This window comes from Pagrus major, chromosome 4, assembly GCF_040436345.1.
Source record: "Pagrus major chromosome 4, Pma_NU_1.0".
Classification (NCBI taxonomy): domain Eukaryota; kingdom Metazoa; phylum Chordata; class Actinopteri; order Spariformes; family Sparidae; genus Pagrus; species Pagrus major.
This window is the reverse complement of record NC_133218.1, coordinates 28,410,362-28,424,021: the sequence shown is the minus strand read 5'-3', so window position 1 is coordinate 28,424,021 and position 13,660 is coordinate 28,410,362. Positions and strand designations below refer to the sequence as shown.

General features: G+C 39.9%; 1 protein-coding gene across 1 annotated transcript; it reads left to right on the top strand.

Moving 5' to 3' along the window:
* Positions 1-9,225: 9,225 nt before the first annotated feature.
* LOC140994805 (uncharacterized) lies at positions 9,226-11,979 on the top strand. Its single transcript, XM_073464592.1, has 2 exons — positions 9,226-9,667; positions 11,179-11,979. The coding sequence occupies exons 1-2, from the start codon at positions 9,326-9,328 to the stop codon at positions 11,497-11,499; spliced, it is 663 nt and encodes a 220-aa protein (XP_073320693.1). The 5' UTR covers positions 9,226-9,325; the 3' UTR covers positions 11,500-11,979.
* Positions 11,980-13,660: the final 1,681 nt, after the last annotated feature.

The following is a 13,660-nucleotide window of genomic DNA, read 5'->3' as shown; positions in this document are numbered from 1 at the left end:
TCTCCTCTTTCTTTATTAAGGGGTTTTGTGGGATTCAGTGCAGTTGTACAGTCCTAACAACTGTGCAGAGACATCTGTCCTTCCTCACTACAACTATAAATATAAGTCTTTCGTTCTGCTTAGAGCAAAGAGGTTGAGATAATTTATTCTCCACCGGGTCAAGAAAGGAATGTTTGTCTATGTGTACCTGTCTGTTAGGATATTATTGGTTGGACATCCACAGAAACCCACGAGGTCTTAAACACACGTGTTTTAACATTCAAACCCTGCACACACACAACGTGCAGTCTGATTCTTTACACACACTTCACAGCAGTTCAAATTGTGTTTACTTTGTTTTTCTGAAAAAACAGTGAGCCACATGTGTGCGTGCGGTGTGTGTTGACACAGTGACTGCTTCCATCTGCAGCTATTTTCTGTTCATCCTGATGATAAAAAAATAAAACACATTGCATTGTCTCTTACTGTAAGACAGTCATCTTCGCAGACGTCTGTGGCTTTTTTGCTCCCACAATTGTAATCCACAATAAGTGAGAGCACATAAGTGTTACGGGTATCATATTAGTGGCATGTGTGAGGCTTACAAAGGCTTTCTTGACACTGTTCATATTTACTTCTCTTTTAATCATGAAATATGGAAACCACAGTCTTTGTTCTCTGGATATTTTGTGATTTCTTGTTTCCAAAGTATGAACTGAATTTGGAATGAAAGCTTTTAGGTTTTCTTCAGACAACATTATGTGTTGAAGAGTTATCAAATTAGTTAGACAGCCTGACCTTAGGCATCTATCGCATAGTGGGTCAACATCAGTTGTAACTTTAGACAGCCTGACCTCAGGCCAGTATATTCGGAGAACGAGCTCATGTTGGATGTTGGCTGTGACGGTCGCTGATGGAGGAGGAATGCATTCTGTCTAAAACTTCACCCCACTTATCATCCGGAAAATCACAGTCAGTCTCTCAGTGCTGTCTTACAGATGTGGAGATGGTGTTAAGTTTGTGATCAGGTCATACAGATGAGAAACATCTCCTTTGTTGAGCACATTGGTCTCAAAAGGTACAGTACTTTTGATACCTGGGCTCTTTGAGAGTGTTAAAGCTGCTTTAATCAATATCTTTATATCAACAACGGATTCGCTGACTTAAGGCTCGTTTATGCTCAACGTTAGATACGCATACGATATGGATGGAGCTATCTGTTTTTCTGCGTTTTCTAAAATCAAACCTTTTAGATCTTTTGGTATTAGTAGTGTTGTCAATGTACTGCAATATGGTCACATCATTAATTTATATTTTTCTCAGCCCTACAAGATCAGAGGAACAAAAGCACACATGGATTTTGTTTTGCTCTGGATTCTCCCTTTAACTAGATCATCAGTTGCATGCCCGTGGTGTCCCCCCTGCTGCTGGAAACTACTGTGCCTGTTCCACTTCTCAATGGCATTCCTGTGTTAATGCATGAATCATGACACTTTGACTCGCTGCTTCTCTTTCTTCCTTTCCTTCACTCTCATTCACATCTCTCTCTGTCTCTCTCTTGCTCTCTGTGTAACGGTTTAACCCTCCGCAGATGACTTTGTGTGGGGACTTCCTCTGAAGTGCTGATGGGTCACACGCATGACGACCAGGTTAACTAGCAGGCAGGTCTGGGAGGTGGGGATAGGGGGTCATGGTCAAAGGTCAGGATAACAGGGAAATCCCAGAGCTCAATGCAGGGCCACTCGTCCTCCTGTGGGATGATTACTTCGGGAATACGCTTTGATCTGCAGCTCGTCTGCAGTGTTTCTCCTTCAACAGTGGACAAAGGACTATCTGCTGGTGATGACTCCTTTTTAACTTCGACATACAACATTCGTGACTATGACATGTACAGCAAATTACCAGCTTCCATCCTGTTTGTGCCATACTGTGAGCAACAGGTGGTTTTCTGTGCAACAGGAGCGACTCAGTAAAAGACGTTAAGTGCTTTTAATACACAAGTCAGTCTATGAATCTGTGAATAAAGGACAACACAAAATACCATCCATAACATTTACACACAGAATTTATAGAGAATAAGCTGAGACAGATGTTTTTTTGTGTGTGTGTGCATTTTGTTTTTCAAAGAAAATGTTTCTGTAGGTTGTTTCAGAAGAAACCTATTATCTGACTACAGTACTGTCTAATTTCTGTTGCCAGTCTGTCCACATGGCAGCAATTCAAGCTAGCTGGATTGTGAACAATGTACTCAGTGACACATATGGTGCGTGATTTAAAATGCATTATTGTCAGAGAGGAAAAATGGAAAAGCCGCAGTTTAACTGGCCTTTAAAAGTCTGTCACACCACGGTGGCGTCTTCCTCTCTGTAAATCACAGCCATGGCTGTAAATGCCCGACTGGAAACTCTTTGATCACAGTGAAAAGATTTGTTGCCAGGTCATCCTTTTCCAACTGGACACATGGGCACATTTTGGGGAATTTAGAAGACAACATTATGTGTTGAAGAGTTATCAAATTAGACTGCAGACTGAGTACTTCAGTGTGAGCAGTACTACAACACACTTAAAGAGTAACGTCACAGATTTAAACATTAAAGTGTGTTTACAGGTTTTGGGGAGTACTACAGCATATGTGAAAAAAGTAGTATAACGCCTTTTGTGGCTACAGAGGAAGCTGCATGTTATCTGATAAATTGCTTCCAGTGATGTCACTCAGTGGCTAAGTTGCATTGTGGGTAATATAGGTGCCAGGTTTTTAAAAGCAGTCCACTGGTCTAGTACTGTTCGACACTGTTGGACTCATTATGGCCAGTTTAAAAACAAATGATCAAAATCGATATAGCAGAACCAGAGATATCGCTTCTTTTTATCTTCTTCCTTTTCTAAACCTAGCTGGAGCCTGCTTGCATCTATCGCATAGTGGATCAACATCAGTTTTAACTTTAGACAGCCTGACCTCAGGCCATTATACTCGGAGAACAAGCTCATGTTGGATGTTGGCTGTGACGGTCGCTGATGGAGGAGGAATGCATTCTGTCTAAAAACTTCACCCCACTTATCATCCGGAAAATCACAGTCAGTCTCTCAGTGCTGTCTTACAGATGTGGTGGTGGTGTTAAGTTTGAGATCAGGTCATACAGATGAGAAACATCTCCTTTGTTGAGCACATCGATCTCCAATATATAATCTATGAGAGTTTTTGGATGAAGCAAGGAGGAAAAATCTTTTTTCCCCCAAAATCATGAATCTGAATATATCTTAAAAGATGAGTTTTGGGGAGTTTGATTTCCAGAGACAATTGTGAGAAAGAGGGAAACTGTTGATGCTGTATAATGCTGTAATACTTCTCCCATGTCACACCCCCAAGCCATTGTCATTCAGGGAAAACAGGCTTGTTGTTACAGCAAGAGAGGACTGGAATTGCTTGAATTCCATAGTGGCATTTAAATGTTTCCATATTCACAGTAACTACAGGGTTATGATTTAGATTAGCAGGAGACATAGTAGATATTGGTGGGCAGGCGAATGTGGTAAGGGACAATGATCTGCAAAAAATGTCCTCCATTTGCACCCAGGCAGAGATCCAGCTGCTAAGACCATAGTGACAATGGCGACAGCGGTAATTTTGCATCCTGATGATATACTTGGAAATTTGGAATGGTGAGGCGCCTGATGCTTTTGGCCAACGCACACACACACACACACACACACACACACACACACACACACACACACACACACACACACACACACACACACACACACACACACACACACCATACACACTGTCTCTGTGTGGCTGGGGGAAACAGCCCAGTAAAAATGCTGATAGCTCTTCAGCAGGTACATGTCACCTCATCCTGTTCTTTGATTAGCACAGACACTTCCCTTTAACATGGGACTGACAACACACACACATTCACAGGGGGACACACACACACACACACACACACACACACACACACACACACTTGACTACCTGTCTCTCAGCGCTCCAGCTTTCTATTGCCTCAAACTCTCAAAATGGACAGAAGTAGAGCCACAGAAATGTGTTGGGGCTGTTTCTGACCTGTTCGTTAACAGATGCTGGCTGTGGTGCAGTGAGTCTTTTGCTGTCTGTTGGAATGAGGAGAACGTTTATGAGAATATTCATCAGTTTTTTCTTATCGTTCGGTTGGATGGCAAACATTTCAAACACAACCTGAAGATACCAGTGTGGATGCGAGTCACATTCACATATGAACAGCATTTTACAGAAGTATCCGCCTCAGGGTAGCATAGCCTGTATCTCCTCTTGATCCAGATAATGATTAACTGTGCAAGATTAATTGCATGATTAACAGTGTGTGAAATAGATTAAGAGAGATAAAAAGTTGATGGAAGAGAGAACACAGGACGATGAGATACTGAGCGAGCCACAAGAAAGAAAGAAAGAGCTCTCACAGAAGCCTTAAATAGTACATATGAGTCCTAGTAGCTCTTTAGCATGTGTCTGTTAAAAGGAACAGGATGTGTGTGTGTGTGTGTGTGTGAGAAAGAGTTTATAGGACACATTGGCAGTATGGAGCCCTGTCATACATCTACTGTGAGAGCAGCAGTGAAACAGTGTGACATGAAACTGCTCGCCTGAAAAAGCTGCACTTATTTTACATCACATGTGGGCGTGTTCATGAGAAAAAAGTCACGTTTCCAAAGCAAGAATCCAGTTTGACAGAATAATGTCTGTCATGACAGTAAACGGTTAGCTATGAATCTCATGTAATTTCAAAGCATCATTTAAAGCATACCACAAGTTTCCTCTGGCAGTCATTAGTTCCCAAATAGATTCAGTTCACTCAGTAACTATTATTTTCCTTTGTTTATTAAGTTTATTTATGTATTTGTTAAGTTTACATGATCATGGCATGGTAACGCAGGGCTGTTGTCTTTGGGTGCATTCAAGGACACTGACAACCAAGATAGATGAGTTTATTATCAAATACAAACCATTAAAATGTGGGAAATGCTCGATTTCACATAACATAATATTTATTAACATTATAAACCATGATCAGTCTTTGTTTTTGTTTGTCCTGCAGCTTTGACTTGTTGACAGCTTAACTTGTGCAGTGCTTTTTGGCACGCAGAAGACTTCACATTATGGAGTGACTGCGAATGCTTTTTAAAATCAGACCCAGCTCACAGCTGAAATTTCTACGTAAATACAATCAAGGCTAAATAAAATGACTATTTTATTATTTTTTTTCTGTAATGTATCGTCTATCTCAAAAACAGCAATCATTGGGAACTAGTGTACATAAATGGGCTGAAACTTGGTATGTTCCTTCAATGTGCACAATGGATTTCTCTGTGTGTGTGTATGTGTGTGTGTGTTTGTGTGTGTGTGTATTAGGAGGTTAGTTACAGGATCATCTCCTACCGTCAATGAGGTGTGAACCCCAGACTTCTCACGTCCCCGTCCCCCTGTCCCCCCGCCTTTACACCAGCCCAGGTGTTAAAGCCCCCACTGAGGTGACACTTATCACTGGTCTGGGAAAGAGCTGCTCTGCAACAACACACACACACACACACGCACAGATAGCACAGGATGACTCGGGTTGGAAAATATCTGTACTTCTCACCAGATATTAAAGTCTACAGATTATCAGGTCTAGACAAGAATGATAAAATTAGTGCATTTCAACTTGGCAACTGAGAGCGCAGCTCTTGTTCTGGGATCGTCTTCTAGGTCTTCCAAACATCTCAACTCAGTCTATTAAACTGATTTTTGCTCAGTTACTTTCACTGATCTACATTATCTGGCTCACTGGCTCAGGGCCTCATCTCGAGTACTAACATCCACAGACACACAGTCACAGATTTATCTTGGACTACCTGACTGGTGTCTGTTTTTAGGTCGTATATCTTCCTCTGTTCTCCCTCCTCCTTTCCTCTGAAGATAAATATGCCACTCACACTGCAGAGGATGTGTGTGTGGAGACGATTTGAGATGTTGAGTCACCCTCTTAAGGGAGGATGTCACAGCAGACAGACGAACATGGCAGCATTAACGACCAAAAAGCATTAATATCTGTCTAATTTATGGCAGACTACTAAACACGCACTAAATTTATATTCATACTTTGTTAGTGTCACCTCATTTGCAACTTTTATTTGTGTTGAGTTGTTTCCATAAGACAACATGAACACAGAATGAAGACATTTGTAGATGACAGCAGCCAAATGGTTGCAGTAGTGACCTCCGGACCAGAGGGTCAGTGGCCCAAATTCCTGGACTGCCAGGCAGTGAAAGTGGCCGAGACACAACAACTCCTAATGCTGTAGGGCAAACTGTTCAGTTACATCAATGGCAGACTGTGGTTCATACTTTGGTTGTACTTGGCAGACGAATAAAATTGTCTCTCTGCTATTGTCTGTCATTGGCAATCCTCTGTATAAACGTAATGACTATCAGATGGGATGTGGAAAACAGCTGACACATTGTAGATGAACATGTAACAATATCCGAATACAAATAAGGTGAAAGTACAGATGACTGCAGATGATTTCTGATCATTGCTTTGGTGTGCCAGACTATCTGGTTGAGCCTCTGTGGCTCCCTCTAGGCAAAGTTGCACCAGCCTGCCTGCAAACTGTATCCTGTATTATCTCAAAGACAAAGACTATCGCTGTTTTTTCTGTTTAACATACCAAACAACCTCAACTATCCTATGACATGAGGATATAGTGTGTCTTTTATATGAGGTTTGCATACCTTGAATCTGCTAAAACAACAATGTTTAAATCTCCTCTAAAAATGGATCATGGAACTGGACAGCTGTATATTTTCTCAAACTCTGTATACAATTTGTTTCTATTCACCTGACAAACGGAGGTCACGCAGCTCTCATCTGGTGACGCTGCCAAATGGCTTTTCTTATGAGCGCTCAAGAGAGCTTGATGCTGCAGCTCATGAAGGAAGATAAAGGCTCCGCTGCTCTCTTGTGGTTCCCTACTGTCTGCTGACAGGCAGTCTGCCACCATCTCTGCGGGAGGAAGATGCTGGTCTGCTGAAAATGTTTGTGGGTTCTGTGCCTAATATGCCAAAAGTCTAGATCACATTGTGTTTTGTCAGAGTAGGGATAACTTCTCCCTCTGTATGTCTTTTTTAATTTAATATCTGAGGGTTTATACAGACTGAACTGGAAAGATTTCTCAATCAGATTTGTTATACAAGGTTTCCTCTCTTTTTGGAGAAGGTTAAAATATTCATCCCTGTATTTTCCCAAACTTTTACAAGAGATTTTGTTAACCTTTTAATACCATCACCCCATTTTAAATTCTCAAAAGTCTTGTGACCCCTGCAGTCAGAGAGCTATCGACTCATAAAGTATGAAAAAGTCTCAATGACTTTTGATGCATATTTGACCTGCAGCCCTTCTGCACATGTTTAAACAATGGCTGCAACTGTTTGTCTCAAGTTGTTCCTCTGTCAACAAGAATGACATCTCTCCACAGTTATCAGTCAAAACTGCTAACTATCACTTCTGCTGTCTGTTTAATTTGTGTTTTCCAGTTTAAATGAAGGTGACCTGACTTTCTGGATCCCAGTAATAACCGGGTGCCACCTCTTGTAGACCCTATGTAAGTAGTCTAGTCAGTTGTGCTGTAATTGTCCCTGTAACTGGGTGTGCCATCACTTGTGACATCTCTGTGATAATAACTGACGTCCTCCTAATTAGTGTTATCCATTGTGCTGTCCCTGTAATCTGTACTGTCCCACATCAGGATTCCTCCAGGTGACACTTAGACTGCCTCCAGCAGAGACGACGTTTGATTTGCAACTCAGCAACTTGGCCTTCACATGTAAATGAAATTTGATGCAGGGCTGTAAGTATTCATCTCACCTGTCTGGAGTCTCCACATAGTTACCATTTAAAAACTATGCAAATTAGCCTTCATTTAAATTCTGGCCTTTGATAATCAGATGTTATCCCAAGCCAAAAGATCCAAACCTGCAAAAATAAAGACTACGGATTAGTAAATAAAGTGTTAATACTTTAACACAATATCTGTCTACACAAAGCAAGTAATTGCGTCAAATCAATTCCATTCATATCCTTCATAGAGGGACACTCTTCACCATAAAGCTGTATACCACACTCTTCAAGATTTATTATGATGTTTGGCAAACAATTGGATTTTTCCAGGATATTTTCTTTATGTTCACAAAACATGCACTTAAAAAGCCATCCACCACCTGATAGCAATTATGTTAATTATGAAGTTTGCACCATAACCAGCACTTCTGGTGTGTCTTTACCACTACTATATTTCAGTAGCATAGATAAAAAGTATTTTTGAACCCAAAAGACATACATAGGGAGGAAAATAAAGAAGAAAATACTATAATTGCAAAACATTATGGACAATGACAACCCAGCACACTCAGCCACACACATCATTTCTAGTCCCTTAACTGTGTCCTCAAAGGAGAAGCACAATAAAAATTTTTTTTGTCTAGGACAGTATTGTGTGTCCTTAAAGCTACCCCAGAACCAAAGGTTCCTGTTTTATTGAACTGCCACAACTGTTCAGTCCTCACAGATAAATTGAGGTGAAAAGAAATGAGAAAAATACTCCATCTAGTGTCAGCAGGCAGGAAGCACAGTACACTGCTGAATAAAAGTCAAAGTGCTAAGGATCACGGGTTGTTTTTTTGTTAGTAGGTTCATCTTGACATTAACATTTTCACACATAGATATGAGGCATTAAATCATGTTATGTAGAACAAGATGCAACAAGACTGACCAACAACTATCAAATTAATTCATTGTTAATGGCACGAGTAAAAATGCTTAACAGACACACTTTCAAGCTGTTTTTCTATTTGATTTGTAAGATTGCATTTTCAGTTGTATGCTCTTTTTTGGGGGGCTGTACAGTAATTACTGCTGGACATAATATTTACATCGTTTTGTTTCTTTAATTATACTATATCACAATCAGAATCGCTTTTATTGCCAAGTAAGTCCACACGTACCAGGAATTTGCTGTGGTCTGTAGGTGCAAAACAACAAACAATACTGAAAATACTTAAAAGACGTAATACAAATATAAACTGTGTGAATATATGGAAGTACTGTGTATTATAATTCAATGAAAGAAAATGTGATATATGGAAAATCCACTTTATTTTTATGTCACATTTCCTACAATAATAATCGTCAATGACAGAACTTTTATTTTGAATTAATGGCGCTTCGCACTTCCTTCTGCCAACCGTGACCCGGCGAGGGAGACGAACGTCGATCGGGGGCCGCCGCCGAAAGGACTTCGCGATGAAATAAAGACACACACAAACAAAATGAACACTGTCGAGAAGAAGCTGGCGGACCTGATACGTCAACACCCGAATCTGTACGACCAGTCGCGGCGGGACTACAAAGACAACATGAAGGGGCACGTGTCGTGGAAAGAAATCGCGGAGAACATGGGGAAGTCGGAGGAGGAGCTGAAGCTGAAATGGAAAAATCTACGCGACAAGTTCTGCAAAGCGAAGAAGCGAATGGCCAAGAGAAACTTCAGTCTGCTGACGGACGACGAGAACCCGGTGGAGAGGCCCATCCCGGTGCTGTACAACCAGCTGGCCTGGCTCAGCGCCTATGTCAAACCCAGACCAGGAGCTGGCATGGGGGAGACCGACGAGGTGTGTGTCAGCCTGCCCGTCCCTCGCTGACAGTACATAACAAAAATACTAGCTTGGTCACGTAGCTAGCATGTAGCTAATTACTCATTACTCCACATACAGAAGTATAGCCACCGCTAACAATATGCTAACTGTACTCACTCGGTAATTTATCTGTATAAAGTTATATTGTCTGTCAGTATAGCTGTATACGTAGCTAAAAATATATTATTAGCTGCATATCCCTCACGGTAAACCAAGAATGTATCAAAGCGAAGTACATGCTAAGCGAATAAAAGCACCGCTAGCTACATCGTTGACACCTGCCTGATATCCGGGTTAGTTTTCAAAATAAAAGCACAGCAAAACGTGACACAACCTAGTCAGTCGTTCTTAGTTTAAAGGGGCACTATGTAGTTTTGGAGAAGACATTTTCAGAGTTCTTATATTTACAATAATAATGACATTATAATAAAAACTCAAGGAATATCTGGTCCCTAGAACGCTGTTTGAAGTAAAACAGTATGAATTTGTGTTTTCCTTTCAGGTCACATTGTTTATTCACTTTATTCAGTCATGAATACAAAAAGAGTTTGTTAACTTAATTCAGTTTATTTGTTTCGGCATTAAAATGTCTTCCCCCAAACTGCATAGTGCACCTTTAAAACATAAATACACAAACAAACATACATTTTATATACGGACACCTTACACACCATACGCTACACAGTTGTAATACCTTTTAATTTTGTTTTTACTTTATTTCAGAATAAGTATTAAATAAAAATTCACAAGCATAATACATTCCAAGAAAAAATACAAGTTAAGACTGAGCAAAAAAAATCAAGATGTAAAATTGATAAGACAATAGTACAAATAAATACAAAAACTAAGTAAAAAGACAAAAGAAAGTCTGTTTCAGCTTCTGTCTGGGGTCAAATAACATATATCTGGCAAGCATTCATAAAGATATAAGGCATTCTTAGATCTAATCAATTTTAAAGAATCTAAATAAAGAGACAACTCTTTCAAATGTGTTGTGAAATGTGGAAACCTTTAGGAATTCATGTAAAAAAATACATGGCGAGTATGATCAAGTTATTGATAAATATTACAACTTTCTATTCCTGATTTACAGTTCATTCATTAGTATCAATATTGAACTTCACAAAAACTCCCTGCAGGTTTAGATATCGTTCTTTGTTTTAAAGTGCACTTCTTTGGCTTTGGGTGGTAAAGAGAACTTGATATGTCGACATCTAATTCTCTTGGAGGTGACAGTAGAGTATTCCTGCAATATATACCCCTTTTTTAAAGGCGAAGGAAAATATTCTTTAGCAAGAGAGGATCTTAAAAAGCCATTATTACATTACATTGTGTTGTAATACCATAGGTACTAAGCTGGACAATTTATAAATGCATAATATGTACGCTCCAGCTTCCTGAAATCACCATATATATTGAAGCTTGTTTTAGAAGTGTTATTGTCTGTGTAAACCACTAATACTATATCCCTCTTTCATGCCACACAGGGAGCTGGAAGTGGTGATGACCTGGAGAAAGAGCGCGATAAAGACGAGAAGCTTCCCCTGCCTGTCGTTAGTACAAGCTTTGCTCTTGTGGAGTCCTCTCCAAACAGCCATCAGGAGATAGGAGTCCCTCTTAAACGTAAAAGGCAAACCACCACAGACAGTGAGATAGGTCCTTCAGATGCCCTCACCGGCCTCAGAGATGAAGATGAACTGTTTCTGCTCAGCCTTCTGCCCTCACTGAAGAGGCTCACAATTAAAAAGAGAATGGAGGTGCGGATGAAATTCCAGCAAGTGCTTTATGCTGCAGAGTTTGAGGACTAAAGGGCTCATCAGAAGGCAATAAATTCTTAAAGCACTCAACATGTAAATCTATTTTTTTAGTCATTATAACGTCTTAATATTTATTTTGGGATAACCACCGCTAGTAAAAAATATCAATATGAAGAGAGTCATCTATGTATCAAGACCTTCGTCTGTTGGTTTGAAAACAGAGAAAAGTGTCTCTAATTCTGAATGTAGGAGAGGGAGCCACCTTTTTTTTTTAGAGTTGTTAGTTACACGTGTGCAGTGAAATCTAATACAATCAAAAACAACAGTGCCATAATAACTCCTTCCTTTTAAAGTTCATCATGTTCATTCTGCTCACTTTTGAGGCTGTGTGTTTTTAGTGATTTGTATAAAAATGCATCATGTTAAAAGATGTGTTTGATATTCTGTCCACACACCTTTATGTAATTGGGGCTAGGTTTGACAAAACATGTGTGACGTGTAACTCTGCATAATGAAAAATAAGAAAATGTGTTTGAGCCATTGGTTTATTAACTTTTCTGTTGAAAAGTTCTATTTAATTTTTGCATACAGAACGCTTAAATGCCACAATTACACCTTAAAATCAAAACTCCTTAACACTTTGTTTATCACTGCTCATTGTGTTGTAGTGTTGCCAGATAAACATTGATGACTAAGTACCAACACACATCAGTTCAGTTCAGACATCATTTGAAAAAACAGCAAAAATAAATACAGTTGTTTTCTTTAACTTTGTTAAAAATTGGACACCTTATGGGGAATAATTATTCTGCTTGTCAACGCCGCCTGCTTCATTTCAAATGATTTTTGTAGATTAGAAAGAACTCACTGATTGTACATAAATATATCTCCTTTATCTTTCTGAAAGGAGTTATTTCTACCATATATTTTTTTACAAATAAATATTTTTTGCTCCTGAATTTTGCTTCTTGTTATTTTTGCAACGCTTTAGTTTTCAAAAAGGTGCTCTATATTCAAATCTGAGGGTAGCTGCTGCTAAAATACGTCAGTGTTTTATATTAAGGGCACAGTCTGTGATACAGATTTACACAAATGATCGACCTATGTACAAAATTCTCATAAATTATTACCAACTATTTACAGACACGCAAAACTACACACTTATACATATATGATTGTACATATTTCATCATAAAAATACTGACTTTGCCATTCAGTGTTTGTTTTTATCATCCACCCAAGTGTACAGGAACCTCTTGTGTCTTTTCCCCGCTCATCCTTTTGCCTTGGTGGTTTATAGGAAAGTATGAGCAGCTTTATCTTGTATTTCAATGATAGTACTTTCTAACTGCAGTGATACGATTTCATTGTCTTAGCTGCAAAGTCATTCACTTCCAAACACACACACACACACACACACACACACACACACACACCAATCTCTGGTCTCAAGAAGGACCTCCCTCTCTGTTCAACCCTTAGTCAGGGATTGGTTGGTAACGACAGGCTCGACCCTCCTCCGTCGCAGAAAGCACTGTTCACTAACGTGTATGTTTTCATTCACGTCTTCATGTATTCCATTCATATGAACAGTGTGTTATGCTAATATGTGGGTGGGGTGTATGAATACAAGTCAGTGCCCCTCTTACTGTCTTCCTGCTGCTTGTATTTTGTCAACACTCTGCTCCCCTCACCCAGCATCTCTCCCCTCTCCTCTCCCCTCACTGTATTTATCCCCCTACGAGCCTCCTCCCTCCCTCTCCTCTCTCTTTGCTGTGTTACCCCCTAACCCCTCCCCCTCTCCCAGGCTTCCTGCTCTCTTGTCATTGGGCGCTGTGTGGGGTGATGGTTGTGGTTTCTGTCGGTGATGTCTCCAGAGCATGTACCGGCTTACTGCTTCACAACTGTTAAAGCTTCCACCGAGTCATTTCCTCAGTCTCTGCATACTAGACCAGAACATAGACTTATCCCTTTGTTTGGACTGGACTACGGACTGCTGACAAGCTGCAGAAACAGGGATCGACTCTCTTCTTTCTACTGCTTGAGGTGAGAGACAATATTTACATGATAACATTCTTTACATGTTGGTATTGTTACAGCCCTCACATACATACACTTAGTGCAGTACAGGTTCTGATTATACTTTAATTTTTGTCTTCTGCTTTATAAAATGTACTCCTCATCTCCTCTGCTGTTGTAGCACAGCACTGTT

Coding starts and splice junctions, on each gene's coding strand:
- LOC140994805 (XM_073464592.1), top strand. CDS start 9,326: ATGAACACTGTCGAGAAGAAGCTGGCGGACCTGATACGTCAACACCCG. Junction 9,668..11,178: donor GCATGGGGGAGACCGACGAG/GTGTGTGTCAGC, acceptor CATGCCACACAG/GGAGCTGGAAGTGGTGATGA.